Consider the following 13,368-nt stretch of genomic DNA (forward strand, 5'->3'; position numbering starts at 1 on the left):
TCTGTGTAATTAACACGGGACAATTCGACCTCCTATCCCTATCTGCATCCTTTTTCTCTGTGAATACCACCTAGATAGTATGAGAGATGGTCTTTGTCGCCCTGCTTGCGGCTAATCGTTCTTGCAACAGCCAAGATCAATCTACTGAGTGAATGACCTCATCCTGCTTCTATATGGAATACATTATGTCTCGGTGTAAGGTGGTTGGCTGTCCTCTGGCTTAGTATGGAGGTTGTTTGAAAACCAAACAAGATGTGGAGGGAATTGGCTTAGCATGGGCACTCGAGGGGGTTGCCGTGCCTCCCGAACACACGCTCTCTAGGCAGGGGCAGTGCCCAATCGACACTGGCTGTAGGCTCTCGGGGTCACCTAAATGCCCCCTCCAGCCCCAATCCAAGGACCCTGGGGGGAGCAGCCTTACTATCCTGGCCATTCAGCCTTCGCCGCGCCCAACACTTTCGCACTGTGCCAAGGCCAACCGCGGCTTCCCCCCTGACGTGGCTTCTACTCGCATTCATCCCGATCTGCCGCGTTCTCCAACTTCGCACATGCGAAATGTCGCCAACTGTTCTACCGCTCTCTGCCTGCTGCTAGTAACTCCTGCTGAAGCCATTGTTGTTGACCTGGCTTCTGTCGAGCGCTACTGACAATCAATTGCTCCTCATCCTTCTTTGTTTCCTGCTAATGCTGTGCAATGGGAGGACACCTTGAATCTGGTCCTGGAAATGGACATGAACAGCCCACTTCTTCTCAGCTACAGTACCTCGATCTCGCCTTTGACAGCAAAGACCTTGATCATTCTGCTCTCTCATTAGCCTACAGAATTCAGCCAAAGTGGCGGGACGCACCAGGCAAGATCGAAATCACCAAGTTTACCGAAGGCATCACCAATACGGTATGATTCTCAACTGCGTTGCGAGGACACGTGCTCAAACTAACTCTACGTTACAGCTTCTCAAGCTGACCAAACATGTCCCGGGCTATTCTCAGAGTCAGCTAGATCAGGACTCGATTCTCCTGCGTGCCTACGGGAACAATACCGAGATACTCATCGACCGAGACCGAGAAGCAAGTACACATGCTTTGTGTGCCGACCGCGGATTGGCGCCACCTTTGCTAGCAAGATTTAGGAATGGTCTGCTCTACAGATACATTCCTGGCCAAGTGTGTACTCCCCAAGACCTCATCCGGGAGCCTGTATGGCGCGCGGTCGCAGGGAGATTGGGCCGGTGGCATGCAAAATTGCCCATCAGTAAGGTGAAGAACGCTTCTCATGATACCAATGGTCATAAGGAGAATGGCATTCCTTCTGAGCATACCAAAGCTCTGTGCGATCCTGCCTCGAAATTGCCTACCCCAAACATTTGGTCAGTAATGCGAAGATGGATTCACGCTCTGCCACACGATTCCCCAAAGCACAAGGCCCGCAAAGAACTTCTCCAGCTTGAGCTCGATCGATCATTTAACGATCTGCAGAATGACCAAGGCCCGGGGACAAGCGGACTCGTCTTTGGTCATTGCGATCTGCTGAGTGCCAACGTTATCATGCTGCCTAAGGACCCTAGTAGTGACGCAAACGACAAACTTGAGGTGTTCTTCATCGACTACGAATATGCAGTACCATGCCCGGCAGCCTTCGACATTGCCAACCATTTTGCGGAATGGGGTGGTTATGATTGTGATTATACCATGCTCCCCACCAAGTCCGTACGGCGCCAGTTTCTGCAAGACTATCTCAATTCGTTCAAAGCCCACAGCGACAAACCTGTCCCAGAAACCATGCTTGACTTTTTGTGTGCAGAGGTCGATAGATACCGTGGTATGCCTGGTTTCTACTGGGGCGTATGGGCCCTGATACAAGCTACAATCTCGCAAATTGATTTTGATTATGCCTCGTACGCCGAAGTACGACTTGGCGAGTATTTTGCTTGGAGAGCAGAAGAGAGCGGCAGTCGGGTCAAAGAGAACGGAGAGATACCTCTGCGTGAGAAGAGATGGGCAGAGCCTTGACATGGGTTTTCGAGATATTAGGGGAATGCCAACATCTGCCGTAATTTTCATCAAGTACAGGCGATCACGATATTGTATAATTGAGATGTGGGAGAATCACACCCATATCCGAACGACGAGGCCGGGCAGTGCAGGCCTTGTAATACGACAGACATTGTCAAGAAAAGCTCCTTGATTCATGTTTGTAATCTCTTTGACACCGTCGTCATATTATTCAACAAATTATGCGATGAGAAGGAAGAGGACCTTTTTATAGCTTCATGTAGCTTTTCCCTTGTAATATTTTTTGTCTTCATTACCCACTCCATCCCACCTTTTGTGTCTTGAGAAGAGACAACTCTTTGAGGGTTTCTGAAATTGGTCACTGGCCGATAGCTTATAATGTGTTGTTCATGATTCATAAGGTACCACCGTCGCTATTGTTATTGCTATTGCTACTGATATTACTACACCACGTATGAGTGTCTGCCCCAGGCCGATCCGGAAGCCAAGAAGAGGCATTGAGAGTTACTCGACATTTTTTGTACCGATATACAAAAAGAAATAGAACAGAGGGCACGACTTTCGACGAGTAAACCGGATAAGTAGATCTGTGACAGGGGGAGGGGGTAATTTTTTGATCGTAACTAAGTCCTTGATACACTACGGAGTATGGAAACCCATAAATACAGACAGAGCATATTTAGTCGACCCTAGGTACCTATCTATCTATCCGTCTCTGATTAATCGTAAAACATCACCTACAAGGTACAAACTGCCCGCAACACAGACTGGATCTTGGCCGCCGGCAATCTCAAGTGCTCTGACTATCGCGTCCCCGACACTGCCGTCCGGTGCGGCTTCCATGGTGGTAGTAGATTCGTCGGAGACAAACGCCCTCGCCATCTCAAGCAGGGCAGACGCGTCCATGCTCTTCACCCACGGCATGCCGTCGACAGGTCCAAAGGAACAAGTCACCACGTTGTCCCCCGGCCTGAGCAGGATCGACAGGATGGCCCCGACGTCCTTGTCGCTCTTAGCTGCAAGGACCCAAGTCACTTTTCTTTTGCTTGCGGTCCGCTGCTCCTGCTCCTGCTGCCGGACGCTCTGGTCGACGTACGCTGCCAGAGCTTGTGCGGACTGCGGATTGTGCGCGCCGTCAAGTAGAACCCTGCACGGTCTCTTGCTCAGCATCGTCGTCGTCGGCTTCTTCTGCGATCCTTCGGGGATAATAATGTGATCGGGTATCTCAAGCCACTCGAGACGTCCTCGCAGCGACTTCTGTGCAGCCGTGACCAATCGCGGTAATTCTTCTGCTGTCTCTGTAACATTTTGCATCCAGTGCCCGCCGTCACCTCCATTACAATCCCCATTTATCGCGGTGGGACCGCTGAGTGCACTTTTGGACTTTAACTGTTCCAACTGCCGCTCCGCAAGGGTATACGCCGTCCAGGCCGTGGTTAGGTTCTGCTCTTGATGTTCCGCAGCCAGGTTGCCTCCTCCGTGGTCTCGACGCATCTTCTCAATACTCCGCGCCAGTAACTCCTCTTGCGCCCCCTCTAGCACGTAATGGACGCCTGGCGCGTCTCCATCCCCGAGCTCGTCCAGTTTCCGACGCACCACATCCAGTACCTCTGCGTCGTTACTCTCGTCCACGACCACCGGGACACCGGGCTTGAAAATGCCCGCTTTCTCCCAAGTGATCTTTTGGATCGTGTCGCCTAGAAACTCGGTATGGTCCAAGCCGACTTTGGCAAGGACGCTGACAAGCACGTCCTGGGTGCGAAGCACGTTCGTGGCGTCGAGTCGCCCGCCGAGCCCGCACTCGACGACGGCCACGTCGACGGCGCTGCGCGTGAACAGCTCAAACGCTGTGGCCGTCAGGATCTCAAAGTCGGACGCGCCGATATGTTGAGCCTGGCTGCGAACGCGCATTTCGCTTTCCACGGCGAGAAACCGGTCGCGGTCCACGACGCGCTGGTTCAGCGTGATGCAGTCCCATCGGTCCACGAGGTGCGGCGAGGTGAAGCGCCCCACGGAGTATCCTGACCGAGTGAGGAACGCGGACACAAGAGCCGCGATGCTGCCTTTGCCGTTGGTGCCGGCGATGTGGATTGCTTTCCATGGCAGGGACGCCGGGTGCGTGGCGAACAGAGGTTGCAGAAGGGCCGTGATGCGTTGAAGGCCGAGATTGATCATCGTTAAAATTCAAAAAAGAGACACGTCCACCAATGAATGGATCGCTCTGTCACCAAACCAATCCCCGAGATCAGGCAGACTGAGGATGATGTGGTCGAGGGAGAGATATCAAAAAGAAAAGGTGGCTGTTGTTGCAGCCTCGTCGTGTCACAGCCTTTTCTTCGCGGGGAGGTCTACCCAAGATGTGGCATTCTGTCGCTGTCTGTCGCCGGTCTAGTATCCCCCAAAAGTCGGATTCTGTATATGAGAAGCCGTCGTAGTGTTAAAAAGTGCACCGGAAAGAATTGCACGCGTCAAGAATTCAAAGGCCCTCCCCTCTTGTACCTCGTACTCGTACGTTGAAATCCAAACGCCAAGCAAACTCTCGCGAGGCTGAGAAAGAGAGACAAGGAAACCGGGTGATGCCCGCGCATGCTCAGGCTGATTGATCAGGTCTCGCTCAAACTGACCAGCCTCGCTCTACAATGTTCCGTCCAGTCTCAATTCTACAACATGTTTGATTGTTTATGCTTCAAATCTGAGATGTCTGATTCGGTCGAGTCCGAATCGGAAGCCCCAGATACCAATGACATCTGCATTCATTTCCAGCGTGGAGCTGTCTCAGCAGCGAGTGCGGGATACCGCGTGTCGCAGTTGCAGCACAATGCTACTACCTGCGACTTTTGTGCCGTTATGCTTGAAGGTCTGTCCACTGTGCTCGGAGCATCGCTGGACCCTGACTACTGTGTCTCTTTCAAGCTCAAGCACCAGGCCAATATACCCCCTCGCCTGACCTATGAGAAGCAAGACGACTTTTCCACACAGCAAAGGTTTGAGATTTCACCTGTTTCTGGTGAGCGATTTCACGTGGTGTTGATTGCCAGAGCCGTGCTCATGAATACGAAGAAGGCAGCAACCTTCCCCGGCCGCTCTCTAAAGTCGAGCCTTTTCTCGACATCGCGCCCGAGGCATCAAGCGAGGCGTGTGTGAAACGTATCCAATTCTGGCTCGACAACTGCCAATCCGTGCACGGGTTCTGCGCGGAAAGTTTGGAGTCCACGCTCCCGAGGCGGGTACTGGAGGTAGATACACTCGTACTTCACGAAACCCAGGGCGAAAAAGGCAAGTACATTGCTTTGAGTCATTGTTGGGGTTCTGGCGACAGTCTCAAAACGGAGAAGTCAAGTATCGGGCAGAGAAAGCAAGGAATCCAATGGGATGAACTCCCTCAAACGTTTCAAGATGCCATTACCATTTCGAAAGCTTTGGGTGTTCAGTATTTATGGATCGATTCACTTTGCATCGTTCAAGATGATCAGTGAGCACACCCCGCAACCTCCGCAATCCAGAACGCTAACGCGTGACGAGAAATGATTGGGAGGTCGAATCCGGCAAGATGGATCAGATATACAAAAACTCTTACATCACGATCGCGGCTTCTGTTGCCAAGGGTGACCACGAAGGCTTCCTGAGGCCCAGAACTCACTATCTTACGTCGATCGCCCGCGTCGAGCTTTCTAATGGTGTCGAGGAGAGCTTTAAAATCAGACCCCTGCCCGCGAAGCATTATCGACGAGACGTGGGCCCTCGAAACAGGAGTTGGCGACACAACATGACGGTTCCGGGCGCCCAGCCTCAGCCACTAGAAACGAGGGCCTGGTGCTTCCAGGAGCGCCTGGTTTCCAGCCGTCTAGTTTCTTTCTGTGAAGCCGAAATGGAGTGGGACTACCCTACTCTTAGTCGATGCGAGTGTGGAACTAGATTACTGGCACACGACGAATGCTTCAACAGAGTGTTGGGCGGCATGGAACCGGTGCCGGGGAAATCTTCCATCCGATCTCTATACCAGTCGTTACTCTGTATTGCTGCGATATTTGCTGACGACCCCAAGCCTGAACATCGAGATGCGCTGAACGATCTCGTGCGGCACCATTGGCATAATTTACTGATACCATCATATACCCTCCTGGCACTCACGAGGCCGAGTGACCGACTTCCCGCACTGTCGGCAATTGCATCTGAACTGAAGGAGATTCTGAAGGATGATTATCTGTGCGGTCTTTGGCGCCAGGGACTGACTCAAGGAATCACGTGGGTCGCTGGCTCTTTCGGGACCGACGGCCCCCAGCCCGGCGTGCTGCCCCAGGTATACCGTGCCCCTTCGTGGTCGTGGGCTTCCACGGAAGGGCCGGTGGACGGTGATCGAGCATTCAACTCGAGTGTGCATTACCTCTTTCGGATCACAGAGGCACGCTGTACACCGATGGCCGGCTCCATTCTAGGCCCCGTCACAGACGGATCTCTGACCATCGAAGGTGACGTGATACGAGCCGAGCTCAAAGTTCCCGCCGTCTGCCACGGAGATGACGAGCACAAGGTCGAGTACAGAATCTCGACCCCGGACGGGAAACCGTTGTCTAGTTCGTTTTACCCGGATACGCCGCTGGTGGGAATGGAAACGGAGACCGCCTCCGGAACAGTCCGTCGCTCAGGCCGCCGACTATCAGCCGCCAGAGACTCAATCGACGCGCCGGTGCTGTGCCTGGTGCTCGCCGGACACAGGACCCACAGACTGCCCACCTACATGCGCCGTCGTTTGCAGGAGCGAGAGGGCGAAGAAGAGACCATCGAGGGTGGCGGCGTCTTTGATTCTGCAACTCTCATGGTGCTCGGTCTTCCACTCTCGCCGGCCGACTTTTACCAACGCCTGGGCTTGGCAAGATGCAGCTGGTCCGACATCGTTGACGTCAAGGTCGGAATGACAATCGAGGTGGGATGATCAAGTTCGCGACAGATTTGCCTCGACACTAGTGGGCGAGAGCGCCTGGGTGGTCAGGTGGGCAGAAGACGGGCAGAGCGCGGTCTTGACTCCCACGCAAACTTGTCGCGAGGCTGAGAGCAGAGCGACACACAGACACAATACGACCGCGGCGTCAAACCTGTTAACACCATGGCCAGGCTAACTAAGTTCGAGCTTGACGTGGAAGAAGCACAACCCAAATACGGATCATCATCACAGTCTTGAATACTCATGTTGAATCGGTATTCAAAAGATGACCTAATAGCAATGTACCTAACAAGGCATGCCGTGCAATGTACAAGGATATCTATCTACCTTACTACAGGTATGTACCAGTTTCGCTCCCTCCCAACGACGAGCGCCTCGCTAAAAATCACTCGACAAGAATATGTGTGCCCGCAATGGACAGAATATGTCCCTGTAGGTTATATGCTACTGGACAGTTGCTCTCCCACCTCGTCAGTCAAGATGCAGGTGTCGGCGGAGGGCCAAATACCGCTCGTATCCAAAGAGCTTCAATTCGATCCTCATGTGGCTTAACCAGGCCCTGAGCAACGGCAGGAGATTTCGCGGGTTCAGGAATCCACCACGTTGCCGAATCTTCTCCTTCTCCTCTTCCCAAACAGTGAGACTCGCAAACTTTGCAAGGATCATCATGGGTCTCATGGGCTGCTTGGATCCGAGTGACTCGTCCAGGCTCCGTGTCAGATCGTTGGTCTTGAGGATCAAGAGGATGATTCGAGGAACGTTCCCAAGTAACTGCACCAGTTGCTGCAGGAGATCTTCCCCAAACACTTCGTTGATATTCTCCTTCTCTTGCGCATCACGCATCGACGTTGCCACCTTCTTGTTCGTCAACACCCGATAATCCCGACCAGTGATGGCAGAGGCAAACAGTGGAAACTGCTCGTCGGTGATCCCGGCGACTTCGTAGGCGTATTTGCGCATCTGATCCTCGTTGGCGTCGATAACAGCCAGCCATAATCTGGCATAGTCCCTCCTCAACTTGTTGTCGGGCATCCGATACAGCCCGTGGTCGTACAAAATGATATCGAAGTTGTAGGGGTATCGTCGGTTAGGGTTGTGTCGAACGGCAATGTTTCCACCGTGGGGGTCACAGTGAAGGGGAGCGTTGCTCTTAAAGATCATGACGTTGAATATCCTCGCCAGCGTTGCCGAAACTTCGTCCCTGGAGATGCGGTGCTTGTCGAAATACTCCGTATTGTCGACTCTCGCTCCTGTCACGTAATCCATGACCAAGATCCTCTTGCTCGCTGATATAACCTTCGGGATTATAAGGGGAAACTGGGTGTGCAACGAAAAGTACTCTCTTGCCCTGGTAGCGTTGGCACCTTCGAGGGTAAAGTCTAACTCCTGAGGTAGCGAGAGGTCCATCTCTTGACTCAACCACTCCATGTCGTACTCCGGGAACGCCCTTTTCAAGGTCCGGAATGTGAATCTGGTCAATGCCAGATCCAACGGCACCCACTCCTCCAGGCTGGGATGTTGTACTTTTACCGCCACTTGCTGGTTGCTGTCCTTGAGCCTCGCAATGTGCACCTGGGCCAGGGAAGCGGCCCCGATGGGTTCTTTGGAGAATTCTGCAAAGTCATCTTCTATCCGATGTCCCGTATCGCGAACGAACATGTCTTCGATCGACTCGTAGGAAGAAACAGGACACTTGTCCTGCAGAGGGATGAATGTTTCGGTCCACTCGGTGGGCAAGAGGTATCCCATTGACGACAGATGCTGGCCGAGCTTGATGAAGATCGATCCATTCTTCTCGAGTACTTTCAATGTCCGCACGGCGCACCGCTTGTGGCAGGCTTTGAGTAGGCGGCTTTCTTCTTCCGGGTCACCGAGCTCTTGTTTCAACGTTGTCCGGTAACTAGCTTCGTCAGTGTCTACGTCGCCGCGATGGTTGAAACGTTAATTTCTCACTCATTGATGTTCACGGTCAGGGCAGAAATCACCCGTCCTGTTCGTGCCGCGGCGTTCCACCCATGCTTGATGTCGTCGGTGAAAAAGAGCAGACTTCCACCTAATGCGCCACCAGCTGCGGCCCAATAAACGGCCCTTGTCGGTCGTACTACTCGAATGGGCCGTCTGTAGGAGCTGAATACGCGGCGGAGGGAGGACTTGCACTGAGCACAAGTCCAGGGAGTGCGGGATGCGGCGAAGACGCCGCGGTCGAGTCGCATCGGGAGTTACTGGTGATGAGACATGTGGATGAGAGGTCGAAGGGGGCTAGAAGACCACGAACACGGTGAAAGCTAAGTTGAAAGAGGAACAGTGGGAGTGGTGCAGAAGGTCGTCCACGACTATGTCGAAGTCAGGGAATGATGAAGGATAGATCCGTATCCAATATCTGCCCCGAGTAAGGAACGGAGCATCAGTCTATCATTCATTCAATCACCTTCTCGTCTGAGATCTTCCCCGACCGCAGTTTCTTGGTGGGACAAAATTTCTCCATTGGCGCGTGAGCCGTTGAATGACGTCGAGAAAAGACACGGTCGTTCGACCTCGTACTCGTATTCGCACCCGGAACATGAAATCGCCAGATATAAAACAATCTACCCAAACAGATCACCAACTAGTTCATGGATACTCCACGTCAATCATGCCTTTACTTCTGGCACCATCTTTCCATCTTCGACCCTGATCCTCTCCGTCGTCGCCGGTCTTCTCATATGTAGATAGTCCATGAGGAACGTCTTTGTTGGGCCCCAGACCTTGACGCGTTCTTTATCCTCGAATCCCAACTGTCGATACAGGCCTTCTCCCTTGGAAGTTGCTTCTATCCAACACGGCAACATGAGGGCGTCGGCGACCGCGATGCCCCAATTCATCAAGGTCCTGCCGTGCCCCTTGCGTTGATACTCTGCGTCGACGAACAACAAGAAACACAGCGCGTGTCCTTCCTTGCACTCACGACGTCTTCTGACGAGGAAATCTTCCATCAGTACCGCCGCATCGGCTCGCTCTTCCTCAGTCTCAAGGTACGAAAAGGCGGCCTTGCTGTTCGCGATTTCGGCATTTGCGTCGTTTGTCCTCTGCTGCTGCTGCTGCTGCTCTTCCTGCGGCGTTACATAGGTAGGATAAATCTTCCAGTCACTCGCGGCGATGATCCTCTTCCGCTTCTCGGTGCCGACGACATTGGCTTCGTCGTCGAGCACGTCAACGTCAACCTCTTGGTCCTCGTCTACGAGTTTGATGAAGACGTCTGCCGGATCATTCAGGAGTCCGGCCAGGAGAAGTTTCTTGGTGTAGGCCTTTGAAGCTTGAGACCCTCGACCGAAGAACACCTTGTTGAGGTCCTCTGTCTTGAACGTCTCGAACAGCAAAGGCACAATGGCATCCATGTCTTTCGGTTCGACGCGGGAAATGAAGAGACGCATCGCGATCTGAACGACAACTATATCTGCTTTGCTCGCGTTTTCCCCGGCTTCGTCTTCTGTGGAGGGATGGATGGGACGATGGTTGATAGCGTGTGTCCGTCAGTGATGACTACCCAGGCGATTGTAAGTTACTGTGTACTTGTACTTTGTACGAAGTCTGTATAGAGATGGTGTGCGTCTGCTCTTTTTTCCCTTTCTCGTACTGTTGCGGATGTGTAATCAGACCAGCCGATACCGATTGCTTGAGGAAGGTGCAGCACTCCCTCCCCGGGCCACGTTGGGTAGTATCGCGAGTTCGAGAGTTGCGACGCTGCTGACGGAAGGCCTTGCATGTACAGTATTGACCAGGGTGTCAACCGAGCCTGTTGAAACCTTTCGATCATTCGCGGTGGCCGAATCCCGACTGTCCAGAAGGAACTTGATAATTAACACGTCAACTGCTCGTTTGGGCGTGGCATCGCGGTGTGTGCGATAAAGCCCGTATCCCATGCCTGAGGTCAGGTAGTATAAGACCGACCTTGCTGGACATTGACTTTGATTCGCGTATGCACGGCGGTTTGTCATCGCATCCGAGGACGGTTAACGATGCATCCTGGAAGTTAGATCGAAAGCGTACATCGGCCGGCCAAGGGTACGTGTTACAGTACAGTATCATGGTGTGAAAAAAATGCGCTTGTCTTGATTCAATCCTCCCTCCCGTACTTGTCTATGTTCAGCACGCGATGCATACCTACGTCAAATCACGAGATGCGCGGTAGTTTTTACAACCACCGACATCTAAAACCCGCGCGGTCCAAAATTGCACGGAAGGATTCTTGTCATGATTCTTTTGATCAAAAGTGTTTTTCATATACGAGTATACGGAGGCCACCAATGCATGACGATGAAGTTCCTCGGTGCAAGGGTATATTTTCCGGTTTCCTCTTTCTTTTCTTATTTCCTGCTTCTGTTCCAGTTCCCATGCATTCATAATGTTCGTTAGAAAGATCCGCCACGACCGGACTAGGATTCTGCATATCCAACACCTGGCTGTAACATGCAAACCAAGGTCGTGAGGGGATCCAAGGGCTTCCCAGAAGCAGAAACCAAACCTACATCTTCTGCGCACCCCCCGACTTTTCAAAAGTCGATACCATCGCTTTCCTCCCTGGAAGTTTCCACTCACGTCCCCAAGTCCCCGACTCAAGACACGGAGTAGTAGAAAGGCAGAGTTGAAATGGGTGGTTCAGGCGGTCTAGTCAAACCACCATTGAATGCCACTCACGCGGCCGTTACCCGTTCCATCGGTGATGGCGTTGAACAAGGCGTCGGTGCAATCAATGGCACGGGCGACACAGCCCATACACTTGTCGCCGACTGTGGCCTTGACTGTGGTGCCCGACGTTGGGTTGTACAATGTCACGGAGCGTCCGCAGTAGGGGTTTCCATTCGATTGGGTGCCCATGAATTGGTAAGGCAGAGCAATCTCGAGATCACTGTTTGTGTCGACGTTCCAGCCGCACGCACCAAGACCTAATCACGACATGTTAGCACGGTACCACCGAACAGAAGGAGATGTGAACAGGACTTACCACCATCCCAATGAGTCACATCACCGACACAAGCAGCCCCGGTGCCCTCGCAGGTTGCCGAGGTGGAGGCGCTAATGTCCTGGGTTCCACTGTCTCCAGTCGATGCTGATGGTGATGGTGCAGGAGCTGAAGGAGCAGCAGTGGTGGTGGTGGGGGCAACGGCGGCGGCAGGGGAGGATTCAGCAGCAGGAGCTGGTGCTGGCGCTGGAGCTGGCGCAGCAGATGGAGCAGGAGCAGGAGCTGGAGATGGAGCTACTGACGCCGGGGCCGATGACACCACAGCAGCAGCGGCAGGAGGAGTGGTAGTTGAGGACGACGAAGGAGGAGCAGGAGCAGGAGCAGCTCCGGTGACGGTCGCCAGGGTCGAAGGCTCATACGCAGTTTGGGCAAACACTGCGGGAGCAGACGTTGTCGAGCCGTCCGCAACAACGACAGTGGTAGTATCAGCAGCAGCAACGGGGGCCGGGGCCGGGGTTGGTTCGCCTGGTTCAAGCCAGACAGTGGTAGTTTCTTCAACCGTGACCCAAACAATTTCGGTGTCGGTATGTGTGTACACACTCCGCGCATCTAGACGGGGAGCAGCCGTGGCGAAAGGAGTGAGTAGCAGCAATGCTGCGAGGGTGATGTTCTTGAGGACGGCCATTGTGGAAGCTTAGTGGTCGATGATCCTCGTGTGAAGGTCCTCCTCCGTAACGTTTTTGGTGGTGTTCTGAACTGGGGGTCGAGAAAGACTGGAGATCTGGCTCTACAGTTTTGGTGTTGATACTGTGAAACGGGTCACGCAAGGAGTGTCGAGCAGCGTCGAGCTAGAGTTTTTCTTTTTGTCGCGATGACAAGCCTGAGAGGGTTGTGTCGTAAAAAGGATGGGCAAAGGGACGTCAAGTCCTCAAGTGGTGAGAGAGAGAGAGAGAGAGTGCTGGCCGTGGGTGGGAGGGAAGAAAGAGAGCGAAATACCTACTGCCGACGGGCGGACAAAGGATCAAGTAGACGAAGAAAACGAGAGTGAGAGGCGAAGTGCCAGGTGAAAGGATCAAGGATGTGAAAAGAAGACAAAGAGAACGAAGGTCAGTGAGGTCGACGGATTAAAAGTCCAGCCCTCAATATGGAGCTCAGCTGCATTTTTCTCCCTTGAGCGAGGACAATGGACGCCGTCCACGCCCCATTGGCCCCGGCTACGAGTACATACGAGTCCTGTGTACGGAGTGCCTGTGGTGAGTGCGTACGCACGTCTTCGGTCTTCGGACGGATCCCCCGTGTCGTGTCCATCTTCTTACATGTTGAGAACCTGTCTGGACTCTGGAGTCATGTCAGGCTGGGCCACCGTGAATGATCTGTGTGGTGAGGTGTGGACAAACAACGCCTGCTGTACTGTACGCTACTGGTTCTTCGGTCCAGGGGCAGCATCCCATTTTTTTCTCGGTAGTGGGAGATT

General features: G+C 53.2%; 6 protein-coding genes across 6 annotated transcripts; 2 read left to right on the forward strand and 4 right to left on the reverse strand.

Moving 5' to 3' along the window:
- Positions 1–694: 694 nt before the first annotated feature.
- PV08_08467 (uncharacterized protein) lies at positions 695–2,010 on the forward strand (the record flags this gene model as incomplete). The annotated part of the gene is made up of 2 exons (XM_016382792.1): positions 695–895; positions 952–2,010. 2 exons carry the CDS (start codon positions 695–697, stop codon positions 2,008–2,010), a joined length of 1,260 nt encoding a protein of 419 aa, XP_016233495.1.
- A 708-nt stretch (positions 2,011–2,718) lies between these two features.
- Positions 2,719–4,188, reverse strand: PV08_08468 (uncharacterized protein; the record flags this gene model as incomplete). Its single annotated transcript, XM_016382793.1, has 1 exon — positions 2,719–4,188. The coding sequence occupies one exon, from the start codon at positions 4,186–4,188 to the stop codon at positions 2,719–2,721; it is 1,470 nt and encodes a 489-aa protein (XP_016233496.1).
- A 522-nt stretch (positions 4,189–4,710) lies between these two features.
- On the forward strand, positions 4,711–6,946 carry PV08_08469 (uncharacterized protein; the record flags this gene model as incomplete). Its single annotated transcript, XM_016382794.1, has 3 exons — positions 4,711–5,020; positions 5,074–5,485; positions 5,536–6,946. 3 exons carry the CDS (start codon positions 4,711–4,713, stop codon positions 6,944–6,946), a joined length of 2,133 nt encoding a protein of 710 aa, XP_016233497.1.
- Positions 6,947–7,426: 480 nt separating this feature from the next.
- PV08_08470 (uncharacterized protein) lies at positions 7,427–9,168 on the reverse strand (the record flags this gene model as incomplete). The annotated part of the gene is made up of 2 exons (XM_016382795.1): positions 7,427–8,855; positions 8,909–9,168. The coding sequence occupies 2 exons, from the start codon at positions 9,166–9,168 to the stop codon at positions 7,427–7,429; spliced, it is 1,689 nt and encodes a 562-aa protein (XP_016233498.1).
- A 417-nt stretch (positions 9,169–9,585) lies between these two features.
- Positions 9,586–10,365, reverse strand: PV08_08471 (uncharacterized protein; the record flags this gene model as incomplete). The annotated part of the gene is made up of 1 exon (XM_016382796.1): positions 9,586–10,365. One exon carries the CDS (start codon positions 10,363–10,365, stop codon positions 9,586–9,588), a length of 780 nt encoding a protein of 259 aa, XP_016233499.1.
- A 1,234-nt stretch (positions 10,366–11,599) lies between these two features.
- On the reverse strand, positions 11,600–12,579 carry PV08_08472 (uncharacterized protein; the record flags this gene model as incomplete). Its single annotated transcript, XM_016382797.1, has 2 exons — positions 11,600–11,877; positions 11,937–12,579. 2 exons carry the CDS (start codon positions 12,577–12,579, stop codon positions 11,600–11,602), a joined length of 921 nt encoding a protein of 306 aa, XP_016233500.1.
- Positions 12,580–13,368: the final 789 nt, after the last annotated feature.

This window comes from Exophiala spinifera, assembly GCF_000836115.1.
Source record: "Exophiala spinifera strain CBS 89968 unplaced genomic scaffold supercont1.6, whole genome shotgun sequence".
NCBI classification, from domain to species: Eukaryota; Fungi; Ascomycota; class Eurotiomycetes; order Chaetothyriales; family Herpotrichiellaceae; genus Exophiala; species Exophiala spinifera.